This window comes from Bombyx mandarina, chromosome 15, assembly GCF_030267445.1.
Source record: "Bombyx mandarina strain Sakado chromosome 15, ASM3026744v2".
Lineage (NCBI taxonomy): Eukaryota > Metazoa > Arthropoda > Insecta > Lepidoptera > Bombycidae > Bombyx > Bombyx mandarina.
In genome coordinates, this window is record NC_143221.1 from 2,605,155 (window position 1) to 2,619,100 (window position 13,946).

Genomic DNA, 13,946 nt, shown 5'->3' on the forward strand with positions numbered 1-13,946 from the left:
AACGGGTCAACCAACTGAGTTTCTCGCCGGGTCTTGTCAGTGGGTCGCGATTCAATAGTAGATTGAAAGAAGCACTGCTTTTGCTAGGGCTAGTGTTAGTAATTGTCTTAGGTTGAGCCCGTGAGATCACGTACCGATCCGCGCGAATTTGGAATAGCCCCTTAGGCTACCAACGAACAGGTAAGAAAAAAACTGGCAATGAAACCATTTAACTAGTCTGCGGCGTAAAAATCTTCGTAGCGAAACACGAAATAACAACCTAAGAGAACGTCCGTACATTGCACAAAAATGAATACCAAAAAGAACATTTTGCAACACGTTGCCAAATTCAATATTTAATCAGCATCTACGAACGCAAATCCTGTTATGTTGACTAAAGATTAACTAACACGTAATGTAAAACCAGGTGATTGAATACTGTATTTTTTTTTCTAGAACAGGTCCCTAGGTTTTTTTTCTGTTGCATGGATGGGTGGACGAGCTCACAGCCCACCTGGTGTTAAATGCTTACCGGAGCCCATAGGCGCCTACAATGTAAATGCCACCACTTACCTTGAGACACGAGTTGACCTTATGAGATGACCTTAGAACTCATATCTCAAGGTGGGTGACGTATTTACACCGTAGTTGTAACCGCTTAACACCAGGTGGGTTGTGAGCTCGTCTACACATCGAAGCAATAAAAAAATTAAAAAAATAAATTGTCTCAGTATAGTTACAATGGCTGCTCCACCCTTCAAACCGAAATGCATAACTGCTTCAAAGCAGAAATAGGCAGGGTGGTGATACCTACCCGTGTGGACTCACCAGAGATCTTACCACCAGTAAAAAGCATTTGCCACTTTAGCAGTGGTTCAAGGAGGTCGGGTCCAACTGTTCTTTGGCGGCAGGTAAAACTGTTGTGATGGTATCATATGAAACAATCCCACAGGGTGCCCATGACATAGTACAGGTACAGAGACAAAGTTCGTCCATGGAGCCAGAGGTTCGAGAAGATCCGTGAGATTAGGATTATCTTCTGGACAGAGTCAAATGTTATTAGTAATATGTGTGGTTTAATTCCTCAGCAGCGGGAGTAACTGTACAATTAGAAAATTAAATCCATTTATTTACCTTAAGTTGTTCAGGAGCGGAGTCTTTTTTGAGCTGTAGGAGTTTACGCGCGAACCTCATGACAGCTCGCCTCTTGCGACCCTGACCAGAGTTTGATATGGACTTGACTTTTCTTAACATACGTCTACCGTAGAACATCATCTTGTCGCGTTTTCTGAAACGCTTCGCCGGCTCCCCTGCAGCCCCTGACGCGCAGACATCGCCAACTAATTCTGTAGGATATTAAGTAGTCATTATCTTGATTTTAATGGCATAAGCGGTAGGCAGCGGCTTGGCTCTGCCCCTGGCATTGCTAAAGTCCGTGGACGACGGTAACCACTCACAATCAGGTGGGCCGTGTGCTCGTCTGCCTACAAGGGCAATAAAAAAACTAAAAAAACGAACTTAATTTTAATTCCTAAAGCTGTTTTGCGATTTAAGCTCTTGCCTCTTCAAGTATAATTACGTATAATTATTCATTATGTTTTATACAACGTTTATAATCCAAATTTTAATTTTCCTTTCATTAGAAATATTGTAGAAAGTTCTAAGAACCAAGGTCGAATTTGATACTGAAATTATGAAATTCAAATCAATTTCGGTCTTAATGTATCATTTATATTAATTCATATTAATAAATTCACTGGTTTTAGTCTATTCAAATTTATAAATTGGATAGATCGAATTTGCAAAAATTATCACACATTATCATAATTTATATTTTTAGTCTATTACTCACTACTAATGTTTATTTTATCAATTATAAAATCACTTGTAACACAAATATATTTATAAATATAATAATATGTAAAGACAGGATAGTCTATTATCAGTGGTCAATATTCTTTATTTGTAGTATTTTTAGGGCCCTTTGCGAGTCATCTACAAAATCAAATGAACTTTGAAGCTTTAAAGTAGTGATTTTTATTGCCGTTATAATAATATTATTTCCGTCGTGGTCACAGACTATTTATTATGGATTTTTAACTATTAGTAGCTATTGTATTGTGAGCTATGCTGTTGCCAATAAATTTTACTAGAAAAGTCAGTTTTGTTCATAAAAACAAATAAAACATAGCAATAAGACCACCAACTGTACTTTTTTTGTATTTAATGTATCTCATTGTAAATTTTTTTTGGTGTACAATAAAGAATACTCTCTCTATGTTTCTCTCTAAAAAACAGTTAAGCACAAGCATTGTCTGTTTGTCAATAGATTTCATACTTTTTAGTACTATTGTCGAGCTTAGACTTTTCAAAAGAAAACATGGACATTCAATTAAAAAAACTGTTAGGTATTATTTGCTCTTTTGTTTGTCAACAGATGTATTACAATTTTTTGTTTAGTAAGCCTTTGTGTTATCAATAATTACATTTTGAACAATTTTTAAACATAATTACATTTTGAAAACAGTTTTATTTAAGAAATAACTAAAAAAAATCAAATCCAAAAATGTAAAGTGATCTTGTTTTGTAAGTTGAACACTAATATTAATTACCTTTGACTCGCCATCTCCTATAGTAATAAAAGAATACGATCAGCAAGGATACTAAAAGGCAGCCACAGAAAGACCACAGCAACTGCAAACAAATGAAGTTTAGAATATTGTGCCAATAAACCTCTACTACCAAGCTCAGCAGTGGATACCGCTTCTTTAAAAGTCAGTCTGTCTTAATAACAATAATAGCTATAAAACCCTTCTAGCAAAAATAATTTTGTATATCATTAAATTTTATATCAGCCGGCATGACATAATTGGGCTCAAAACATTTAGTATAATTAATAATAATAATGAATAATATAAATAAACAACACAGTAGTATATTTTATTGCTTAGATGGGGGAATGAAACACTTAACTGCTTTCTAAAAGAAATAGGATGATGGGGGGTTGTGAAGGGCTTCACAACAGAAACACAAATTTTCTCGGTCTGTCACTGCTAAAATTTTATTGAGTATATTTCAGGTAGATAAATAAATGATGAGTAGAAAAATTGTTTTAAAGATCAGAAGATTAGAAAAATAGTGAACTACTTTGTGTAACACTATGATAGCAAGATGACCTTGATGATTGAATGCTCTCAATTTATTATTTTTGACCATGTACATATAGATTAAAAACTATTTCAAGGCTTTATTTTATATAATGTTAGCACACCTTTTATGGTACTTGGTACCAAACTCCATTGAAACAAGATTACTTTTTAAATCACCCCCTAGACATTAAACTTAATGAGCAAAGAATCATTAAGCATTCTTTAATCTGTGAATTTCTTAGTTTTTTCTAAACATTACATTGGTAAAGAGAACGTTATTATTAATGTTTTTCTGAAAAAAAAAATTCTCAATTTTTTTTCTCACTTATGAAACACTTCGTAAAAAATTCTTAATTTAAAATTTTACTTTTAATTTAAAACTTTTACGTACTATTAATTATTAAATATTAAAAAAACGAAAGCTAACTTTTCACTACTGCTTTGACAATTTAATTGTTTCTTGGAGATTTTTTTGTTGTTATGAAAACAAAAAAAATATAACGCAACTGATAAATTAAACAGTGTTTTATATTTTAAAAACAACAAAACATCGTACCTACGCTACTCGTGAATTATCATTTAACATTGGTTTCAAGGATGACAATTTCTAATAATAAAACTGTAATGTTGACGCACAATTTAACTTTAACATTTAAAAAAATATATTAAACCAAAAGCGTAGACTGCTAATAAAACAATTGACCAAGAATAACAAAAAATCAATACATACTTGATTCTCTTGGAAATTATTCGACCATTCTGATGTCCAAGTAGTGACAGCGAACATGTTCGCTTTATCGTTTATGTTGCTCAATAGATCCACTACATCCATTTTCGCTTCGTTTAAACTAACTGAAATTATTTTATTTCGTACAATACCTCGTATTTCATAACTACAAACAAAAGACACAACTCGATCGAGAGACGAATGACAATTGACAAGAAATTATCTAACTGTCAACAATCCCGAACTACTAGTGTCAAGTCGTCCAATTGCTTTCGAGGTGTCGAAGAGTAGAATTGATTTTATCGTGTTTTTGAAAATTGTTTATTATTCGACGTTTATTCGTCAAGGTTGAACGTGATTTATTGCTTGTTCATTTACTTTTATAACTTAAGCTAGTTAAGATCTATCTCCCGACACTACTGCTAGTATCTCGTCTATCATGATCTACCACATGATCTGAAAGCGAAATAACCATAATTGTCCCTTCATAACAAGGTGACACTCTACAAAACTTGCATACCGTCACGATCTATGCAACTGTAGTGTTCTCTCACACAGCCTGTACACACATTAACTCTCTCTAAGTCTCGTTTTTGCAGGATAGCCGTCGGACCACCGTGATATGTGAGGAATGTAGATCTTCACGACGGCTTAAATCTTGAACCAATAAGTAGGTATATTAGAGAAGCGTCAGAACCTTGAAAAAGCAGCGCAACACGATAACCTTCTTATCGTGGCCACCACTAACTACATATCCGACCCAGAAGACGGGGCAAAGCAAAGTCGCCGTCGCCCATAACATGTATCGCTGCTTTTACGCTCTTCAAGCGCCGGTCACCGTCCCCGTCGAACTTGTCGACTCCGACGAAGATAGCCCTATAGAGCCTATAGACATAACTCGCTGAGTTTCTCGCCGAGTCTTCTCAGTGTGTCGCATGTGTGTCGCGAAGTGTCGTGTATGAAGTATGACATGCCCTTCTTCAAACAAGAAATGCGTATACTATTCAACGGTAAACAGCGACGGTAACCACTGATCATCAGTTAAATAAAATAGTTTTATTCCATAGTGAGTAAAACACTATTGTAAATTCGTTAAATATTTAATAATTAAGTGATTTTAGAGAGGAAGTCACAAGGAATGACGTTTGTAATTTTATTAACGAATAAATGTTCTGTAGGTGTTTTTTTTTATCAGGCGGTCCCTTGATAAGTTTAAAATTTGAATCACTCTCAAGTGAGAGTGATTCAAATGGTGCGGCGTACCTTCCTTGAGATGCGCTGCGGTAGTATGTTACGGACTTTAGAGTCAGCAAAACAATTAAAATAGATTGTAATAGTCTAAGAAAAACACGTACTCAAAATACGATAACATTCAGCATGCTAGAAATGGGCAGATGGCACTGTACTACGCCATATCTTTATGTTTTGCGGCAAACGAAAACTTTATAAAATCAGTGTAGCAAATTTTAAAAGTCGTCATATCGTTTACTTGGCAAATTTGAAGCACGAACTCGTCTTAGATTTCACATAATATCTAAATCACATCATCTTTGCACATAACAATATACTTACTTCCTATTAAAGTATAAATTCTACAAATACATTCACTCAACAATATTTAAAATAAAATGAGCCAAGAACGTTTATCGATAAAACCTACTAACATTAAAATCTTCTGGGCAGCACTAAAACCGCCATGTTTTGTGGCCAGATGACGTCACAGTGGCACGAATTTTTGTTGACGTTTCATTTCCATAGGTTTCCTACTTCTGTGCGCGCGCCATAGTAGCAAATGAAAAGATTTTAATAACAAAGCCATTAACTGTTAAATTAGAGTTTTAAAATAAGAAGGAAAGAAACACTATTGTTAAAAATAAATAGTTGAGATTTAAAATACTAAATATTTTTTAACCAATCACGAATAATATTATTTTTTTGTCAACTCAGCCCATTTCAGTCTGTTTAAACTGCTACATTCAAAATATATCATTTCCACTTCCTTCATTGGTGCTATTTCGGTGAGTCTTCCAACAGAAACTTGCTGTTTACAAGGGTGACACTTTTTCAACTTGTCCCTTAAACAAGTGCTTCTTACTTTACGTCTACCCTTCCAAGTTGATGCACAGCAGCAAAAAACAGCAGCCTAACAAGACCTAGGATGACCCCAACTCATATTAACACGAACGAATCATGACTGGACTCATTAAATCCAGTCGACGACCCATCGCTATAGCTCACTGCCAATACTATTCCCTTCTTTAATATTATGTGTATTTAGACTTTTTGGTGGGAACGCGAGGAGTGAAGTTGTGTGATTTGTTTTATTTTGTTTACCTATTTAGTGTTTCTTCAGGTTTAAATGTGTAATAAAGGTGGTTTATTAATTGTTTAATATCTGTGAAAGTACATAAATGTGGGAATATGAAACAAAGTCCATTAAAAAAATCCAGTAAATTACCACCATTTTGTTGAGATTAAATTTCATCCCATATCATTTCATTTTATTTCATTTCCCGCCATATTTTCAATTTTCGTAATATTAAGGATATAAATTAAAATAAGATGACTTAAGGGTCTTAATTACCAGGTCATAAAATCGCTTAAGAAAATTTCAGTGTGTTATCTATGCCTTTTTTGTATTCATCCGTCAAACGTGGAGACGAAAGGTTGTGGCGAGCGAATAAAAAATTAAATTTAGTGAAATATTGTGAATAATTTTTATCCACCTTTGTCAATCAAAACTAAGGTAAGTGTCAATATTTTCATAAATTTGGGTCTGAAACTATTATTAAAATCCATGCAATTAAAATTAGTAAGTGGCACCAACATGGCGGCGGTTATCAAATTACACGTCGTTTTTTTATTTTAGATGTCTCGCTACAGAGAATGGGATCTTTCTTGCAAAGTGTACGTGGGCAACTTGGGTACTAATGCGTCTAAATATGAAATAGAAAAAATATTTTCTAAATACGGTAACATACGTAACGTATGGGTAGCTCGAAATCCGCCCGGATTTGCATTTGTAGAATTCGAAGACCCCCGTGATGCTGAAGACTCTGTTCGTGGACTTGATGGAACGTAAGTTTTTACATTTTTTCAAATTTTACACTTATCGATCGGTATGGTATTTCCGATGGAGCCATACTCGCGGCCATCTTGGTTACAGTTAATTTATCCGGTTTTAGTAGGTATCAGGTTCGAAAGCATAAGAATAGACTTTTACGATGTAAACGATAATAACATTTTGGGATGCCGTGAACTACTAACGTACATTTTCACTTTTAACACTGTTGTTATCAATCTTAATATAAGTATAGTAAACCCAGCCCTTCTTAAAACCCCACAACTTAGAATTTTTTTTTTTTTTTATTGTTTAGATGGGTGGACGAGCTCACAGCCCACCTGGTGTTAAGTGGTTACTGGAGCCCATAAACATCCACAACGTAAATGCGCCACCCACCTTGAGATACAAGTTCTAAGGTCTCAAGTATAGTTACAACGGCTGCCCCACCCTTCAAACCGAAACGCATTACTGCTTCACGGCAGAAATAGGCAGGGTGGTGGTACCCACCCGCGCGGACTCACAAGAGGTCCTACCACCAGTAACATTTGTACGTTGTGATTGTGTATTTGGGAACCATTATTCATAATTTTTTGAGAAAAAAAAAATTTTTTTCTGATCATTATTATTAGAAAAATATATTGTAATAAATTTTTTGAAAGCTTTATTGTATCTGCACACTCCTTAGATCCATTTCATTTTCAATGTGAAATGCTTGAGTCATAAGTGTGCTATATCATGATACCTCCAATCTAAGACTGAAATGTTGTATTTGGCAAAAAAAGACAACTTGTCTTGGAATGGGGAACATATTTTCTCTGCTAACCAATACTTGAACTCTATGAAAACTTGTGATCGCATGCTGATCAGACTTAACTTTTGCAGACGCTGCTGTGGCACCAGGATTCGTGTCGAAATGTCAAATGGTCGCACAAGGAGAGACCGCAGGTATTTTTTTAATGTTGACTCTTACTTTCTGGGTCCAAGAATTTATTATATAATCTGCTCATTTTGTTTATCAAAGATTTATCACTGGCAGTTGTCTCTTTCTTTTATGAAATTGGACTTTATAGTGCTAATTTCTTTTTCTATGAGAGATTTTGAGTTTTATTTTATTTATTTTACTATATAAGTTGATAAGATCTAAGAGAATGAGTGGTAAATAATGAATTTTCAATGATGACAAATATTGAAGAAAATGTATAACATTATTCAATGCCAATTTCACATATTGCTTATATTTAATTTGAATGTAGTACTTTAGTAGAATCTAAGTTGACACGTGAGATATTAAATGTGGTGGGTGTTGGAACGTTTGCAGGTCCATTTTTTCAACAAACCACCAACACACCAACGACCTCACCACATCTCTTCACAACTACGGCTTGTTAACCAATTTGACATCCGCGATCGCCGCTCGCATCAACATCTTGCTCGACTTCTGCGGTCGTCTCACCCAACTGCTGCGTGCAGACGAAGTCACCAACAACTGCGTCCCCATAACAATCCTTCTCACAGCAGTCACCTAATCCTCAATTTTACCTGAACTTGGAATTGAAAACACATTCGAAACCTCCAACAGTAGGAAAACAACAAGTGCACTGAATAAAATATTCAAACGTTGACATATCTACGAGTGCACACACGTTTCACCGTGGCACCAAGCTACTAACGGCGACAGAACCACCTCCCTGTGTTACCACAATTTTTATTGAGCTTTCCACTACACCGGTTCTTCGGAAGATAAAGTTGAAAATCCAACTTCGCCTCAATTATTTCCTACGGCCTCATAGCAGTCGCACAACGGTCGACCTTCTTCGCAGGCTCACCATGTATCGGTACTATTTGAATCCTATACTTAGAACCTTACCTTGATACCTGTATTTAAATTTAGTAATTTTGTGTTGGTGTATCATCAGGTGTATTGTAGGAAAGTTAGAGTGAACGGACATTTATTTTAGTTTTATTAGAACGTTTCTATAAAGAAATACTTACAAAAATCAATAATAGCAGATTCTATGTTAAATTAAATGTTTAAAGGGCCCAACCTCTAAGCATTCAGTTTTACTGAAGGAAAAAAAAAGGTGTAAAGAGTACTCATGGTTGGTGGTAGCCTGTTAACATTGCTATTGTTGACAGCGGAGCTAATGGTTGTCTTTAAACTGTTGGCTATCAGTTATGACCAAAAAGTGAATTTATACATTATCATCTGATTCCAGCAGGTCACGCAGTCGTAGTCCCCGCCGCCGATCATACTCTCGCGGCCGGTCAATGTCTCCACGACGGTCGCCTTCAGTTCGCCGTCGCTCTCCTTCTCCCCGCCGTTCACGATCACGCGACCGTCGCAGTCGTTCTGACAGCAAAACCAGGTAAACCTAATGGTTTTTAAATCTTATTCTTTTTAATAAAAGAAAATATTAAATTCTCATTTTGAATGAGGTAGGTATATTCATACTAATTTTGGATATTTGTCATAATTACTTATGCAGTTACTTTAACTATTGTATGTTTTATGCGTTTTCATATTTAAATTTACGTGTAGAATATTTCTATTATCGCACTTCACTAATTGCATCACGTAATTTCCTTCCACGACACGAATTTGAAAACGATTTATCCATCATATAAGCTACAATTTGTGAACAAAAAGACATTTATGAATAATATAAAGTCTACTAAGAAAGATAAAAAATACAATATGTTACTAAAGATTAAAAAGTTAAACATGAAAAGCTTTTTTTTTTTTCAGGTTTTATTAGGTTTTATTTTTTATTCAGTTACTAGTAATCACGTATTTTTTTATAGGTATTGAGAAGTTGTGCAGATTTTAGAAGAACAATGTGAAAGACTTATAGTTTTAAGCGTGTACATGTGAAAATGCGTGTGGAATAATTTGTATACTATTGCTAATAATAATGCAACCTGCATTAGCTGTCTTTGAAAACATAAGTCTAAAACTTAAGTGTTTAGATCACTCACTTCATTAATTTTAAGGAATTAAAATACATATTTTACTTCATAGATATTATTAAGATGACTTAAATATAATTTTGATGTAAATTTTTAGTTTTATTTTTAATTTAAAATGTTATTTTACAGCATAACAATTATAGTTATAAAATTAAACTTATCAGAATGTTTTCTTCATCAGCGAAGTCTCAATGACAATAAAAAAATACTTAATTAGCTACCTAATTACCAACAATGATAAGGCTATCTATCTTTAAGACTTACAGACACTTGTTTATTTCTAATAAAATAATCAAAATATACATAAGTGCCTAGTGCTACAAATACAGTCCCAATACAATGAAACACAGTGAGATTGTTAGTGAAAACTACAGAAGATAATAATAAGGATGCAAATTTTCTTAAGGTTAATATAAAAGTGACAGTCACTGTTGTTTCTGTTGTACCCAACTTGTGGACAGAATGTGTACAATAATATTGAGAAATTATACTTAATATAATAAGGACCCAGACATCCAAACTTATGTTCTTGGAGATATTCTTCAGCTGGGGATAAATTCCAATAAACAGGGGTAAAGGTATTGCGTGGGTATAAAACATCATCTGTAAAAGTATTGTATTTCAACAACAAAATTATAAATAAAAAAGAAAAAACAATTAGCAAATTTTACCTCATCAGGATGTTTCCCATACTTTGTGTAAAGTATTTCTTGTTGAAGGCCAGTGAATGCACCGGTTATCAGTGTTGACAGCAATATAGTGACTCCTATGCACCAATAAATGAATTTACCTTTTTGCTCTGTTGGGGGAGCACCACCATACATAGCTAAAGCAACCCCAAAACTTATAAGAATCGAACCTACAGTCTTGTTCAGTTTTGGTTTTTGTTTTTTTATTAAACAATAGACCAACAAACTGGCTGGTGATGAAGCAGATCTGCAAAAATACGAAATTATAATCATAAAATCTGATTGTCGTCTGATGTACGTATGTTCTCATTTTTTCTTGAACCTACCTTATAATCATATGTAGAGTGGATGGAACATGTAATGCATAGACATAGTTATTTGCTACACTTGACATGAAAAATAGTGTAACCAAAATTCCATAGCTTTTTAAAGGTATTTTTGGCGCAATCTGCAATGTGGAGTATTATATTATGAATACCACTTTATTAAATTACAGCACAGTTGGGTACTATAGAAAAGTTAACATTGCAAATAAGTCAATAATCTGCAGAAAAGTTTTAATCCTTCTAAATTACCTTTCCTTCACGAGTCTGACAGGTAGGTCAAATTTAAATCAGATAAACTATAATGTAACAACCTGTAACTTTTTGTTGAGTTGACGTGTATGTTAATATGCAAAATAAATTCGGAAAACTTACTTTTCCTAATTGTGTTGTTACCACAAAACCTTGAACAGTTATGAATAAAAATTGAAGAAACGTAATAAAAGTAGCGCACTCTGGCATTTTTGTCATGAGAATTTCCATTATGAAAGCACTCGAGCAACAACCGACGAATACGTGTACAAACTTTTTGATTGAACTCATTTTAATCACTATTAACAGTGATGATTTTATTTATAATGACAATTAATGAGTGCGCATTTTATAGCTCGTGGTGTTTTCATCAATTACTGTTTCATTGCCGTTTTGTGATAAAAAAATAATAATTTAGTACCCTTACACAACCTTTACAATACATTAAGTTACGTACACATGTTATTTCAAACTATATTTTACTTTAGGTATAGTAAAATAAATTGGAATTGAGTGAATTGAATCCATAGATAATACATTTAATTTAAAGTAATTAAATTACATATTTAAAAAAGTATTTAAAACATTAAAAATATTATTTTACCCCTACTCTCCCTCCTGTGTTCATAAATTCAGTATTTTTGTACTTTTTTTTAAGGGATTTTATGACCTGGTAACTAAGACCTTTAGGTCAAGTCTTATTTTATTTTATAGGTATTCTTATTTTTATGAAAAATGATATTATGGAGTGAAATGAAATGAAATGAAGATAATTAATTTGAGACATTAATCAACTGAGATGAAATTATATGAAATGAGATGCGATGATATGGGATGAAATATCTCAGTAAAATGGTGGTCATTTACTTACTGAGACTTTTCCGTGGACTTTTTGTAGGATCCCGAGAAGCTACGTCCAGCGGCTTTGTGTCATTTTCCCACGTTTGTGCACTCTCACAGATATTAAACAGTTAATAAACCACCATTATTACACATTGAAACCCGAATAAACACTAAATAGACAAAATAAAACAAATCACACAACTTCACTCCTCGCGTTCCCGCCAAAAAGTCTCCTACCTACATTCATTCATTAAATAAAGAATAAACACTAACAAAAACATTTTTAATGCAATTACTTGAATAGGCAAGCGGATATAGCCCATACAGTCAAGTTTCTTGTACTGTCGAATTTTTCACTCAGGCCTAAATATAATTAAACTAAATGGTTTGTTCTGTGGTGTTGGTCTAGAATAGTGCACGCTGATCTATTAATATGGATGCACCAAAGGTGAATAAAAGATTCGCACTTTTAACTTTTTCGCTGGAATTTGAGAAAAACTCACACGTGAAACTTTATTTTATTAATGTAGTGTTTGTTAATTTTTAAGCATGTTCATTTTTAAGTAGTCGTGGCCTAAAAGGTAAGACATCCGGTGCATTAGTATTTAGCGATGCAACTGTGTTCGAATCCCGCAGGCGGGTACCAAATTTTCTAATGAAATACGTACTTGACAAATGTAAACGATTGACTTCCACGGTGAAGGAATAACATCGTGTAATAAAAATACTGGTGGTAGGACCTCTTGTGAGTTCACACGGGTAGGTACCACTACCCCGCCTATTTCTGCCATGAATCAGTAATGCGTTTCACTTTGAAGGGTGGAGCAGCCGTTGTAACTATACTGAGACCTTAGAACTTATATCTCAAGGTGGGTGCCGTATTTATGTTGTAGATGTCTATGGGCTCCAGTAACCACTTAACACCAGGTGGGCTGTGAGTTCGTCCACCCATCTAACCAATAAAAAAAATCAAAAAAAAGTGCTGCAATGTGCTTTGCGTGCGGATCTTGCACTTAGCCAAGAAGTAAATTAATTGAATGTATTAAATAATCGAGTCAAACACAGTAAACTTAAGGGAAAAGCTTATGTCCAGCATCATATGTATATACATACAGCATAAAGCCTTTTTTGTTTCTGTTTGGAGAGATTACCTACTGATAGCCTGGAGGCTTTTTCAGATTCACCAGAACGGTTGGGCGAGCACGAGCTCGGCTAGGAGTGGTGGGATTAAGTATGAACTGTCTTTTTTTTCCTACCTATGCTAATAGCCTTGGGAGGCTATTTCAGCTTCTCCTTGAAATGTAGGTGAGCTCACGGGGCTCCGGAATGTTGCTAACACTGACCCTAGTAAGAGCAGTGGTTCGCAGAATCTACCACCGGATCAGAAATGCGACCCACTGAGAAGATCGGGCGAGAAACTCCGTGGGCCGTGTCTATGGGTTAATTTAGTCGTCGAGCCCTTCGTCGCAAGGCGGTTTCGGCGATGACGGTGACCGGCGCTGGAGGTTGAACTGTCTGAGCGCCTACCGCAGCTGTTAGAAAATCTCACCCCTTTTTTTTTTATGATTGAAGGATTACTGGTGGCCCGGAGGCCTTTCCAGTTTCACCAGGACAGGTGGGCGAGCAAAGGCTCAGCCAGGAGGGGTGGGATTTGCTAACAGCTGCCCGAGCGCCTCCGAAGGAGACCTAACAACTCAAGAGTAGCTGCTTCGCGAATGAATCTACTACCGGATCGGAATCGCGACCCGCTGAGAAGATCCGGCGAGAAACTCAGCGAGCTGATTCATGGATTAGGTTGCAGGGCGAACTCTTTGTCGAGTTCGACGAGTACGGTTACCGAGGTCCCTAAGCCTGCTCCTAGAGCTGAAGGCGTCTAGTGCAAAGGTTATTGGATCTGATGGATCCGTAAGGACGTGTCTAGGGCGTCGACGGTGACTGGCTCCTGCATGATCA

At 35.3% G+C, this 13,946-nt stretch overlaps 3 protein-coding genes and 1 non-coding gene across 19 annotated transcripts in view; 2 read left to right on the forward strand and 2 right to left on the reverse strand.

The window, feature by feature from the left end:
• Positions 1-4,068, reverse strand: part of sws (patatin like phospholipase domain containing sws) — a 50,728-nt gene extending 46,660 nt beyond the window's left edge. For 8 of the 11 annotated variants that reach the window (XM_089733057.1, XM_028173852.2, XM_089733051.1 and 5 more), the window contains exons 1-3: positions 3,859-4,068; positions 2,592-2,673; positions 1,114-1,325 (exon numbers count right to left, since the gene is read on the reverse strand). In XM_089733057.1, the coding sequence (XP_089589183.1) occupies positions 1,114-1,325; positions 2,592-2,673; positions 3,859-3,960 (396 nt within the window). In that variant the 5' untranslated portion in view covers positions 3,961-4,068. The remainder of the gene's footprint in view (positions 1-1,113; positions 1,326-2,591; positions 2,674-3,858) is intronic. The other 3 variants (XM_089733056.1, XM_028173855.2, XM_089733054.1) reach the window with 1 other exon arrangement.
• Positions 4,069-6,455: 2,387 nt separating this feature from the next.
• On the forward strand, positions 6,456-9,976 carry Rbp1 (RNA-binding protein 1). Of its 5 annotated transcripts, none has more exons than XM_028173788.2 (5): positions 6,488-6,601; positions 6,725-6,933; positions 7,802-7,864; positions 9,136-9,285; positions 9,722-9,976. In XM_028173788.2, the coding sequence occupies exons 2-5, from the start codon at positions 6,900-6,902 to the stop codon at positions 9,745-9,747; spliced, it is 273 nt and encodes a 90-aa protein (XP_028029589.2). In that variant the 5' UTR covers positions 6,488-6,601; positions 6,725-6,899; the 3' UTR covers positions 9,748-9,976. The 5 variants fall into 5 exon arrangements, with proteins under 5 accessions (XP_089589591.1, XP_089589592.1, XP_089589590.1 ...); XM_028173789.2 differs by having other exon boundaries at positions 9,139-9,285; XM_089733465.1 differs by lacking the exon at positions 9,722-9,976 and having other exon boundaries at positions 6,456-6,601; positions 9,136-9,289.
• On the forward strand, positions 7,591-7,727 carry LOC114242688 (small nucleolar RNA SNORA53). The gene has a single exon (XR_003624656.1). It is a non-coding gene; the product is annotated as a small nucleolar RNA SNORA53 (small nucleolar RNA).
• On the reverse strand, positions 9,651-11,840 carry LOC114242578 (UDP-xylose and UDP-N-acetylglucosamine transporter). Of its 2 annotated transcripts, none has more exons than XM_089733463.1 (4): positions 11,755-11,840; positions 10,902-11,023; positions 10,558-10,822; positions 9,651-10,489 (listed from the first exon to the last, which is right to left on the reverse strand). In XM_089733463.1, exons 1-4 carry the CDS (start codon positions 11,776-11,778, stop codon positions 10,130-10,132), a joined length of 771 nt encoding a protein of 256 aa, XP_089589589.1. In that variant the 5' UTR covers positions 11,779-11,840; the 3' UTR covers positions 9,651-10,129. The 2 variants fall into 2 exon arrangements, with proteins under 2 accessions (XP_089589589.1, XP_028029585.2); XM_028173784.2 differs by having other exon boundaries at positions 11,274-11,774.
• Positions 11,841-13,946: the final 2,106 nt, after the last annotated feature.

Coding starts and splice junctions, on each gene's coding strand:
- Rbp1 (XM_089733464.1), top strand. CDS start 6,725: ATGTCTCGCTACAGAGAATGGGATCTTTCTTGCAAAGTGTACGTGGGC. Junction 6,934..7,801: donor GTTCGTGGACTTGATGGAAC/GTAAGTTTTTAC, acceptor TAACTTTTGCAG/ACGCTGCTGTGGCACCAGGA. Junction 7,865..8,237: donor CGCACAAGGAGAGACCGCAG/GTATTTTTTTAA, acceptor GAACGTTTGCAG/GTCCATTTTTTCAACAAACC.
- LOC114242578 (XM_028173784.2), bottom strand. CDS start 11,441: ATGAGTTCAATCAAAAAGTTTGTACACGTATTCGTCGGTTGTTGCTCG. Junction 11,024..11,273: donor TAACAACACAATTAGGAAAA/GTAAGTTTTCCG, acceptor TCCACATTGCAG/ATTGCGCCAAAAATACCTTT. Junction 10,490..10,557: donor ATGGGAAACATCCTGATGAG/GTAAAATTTGCT, acceptor ATACTTTTACAG/ATGATGTTTTATACCCACGC.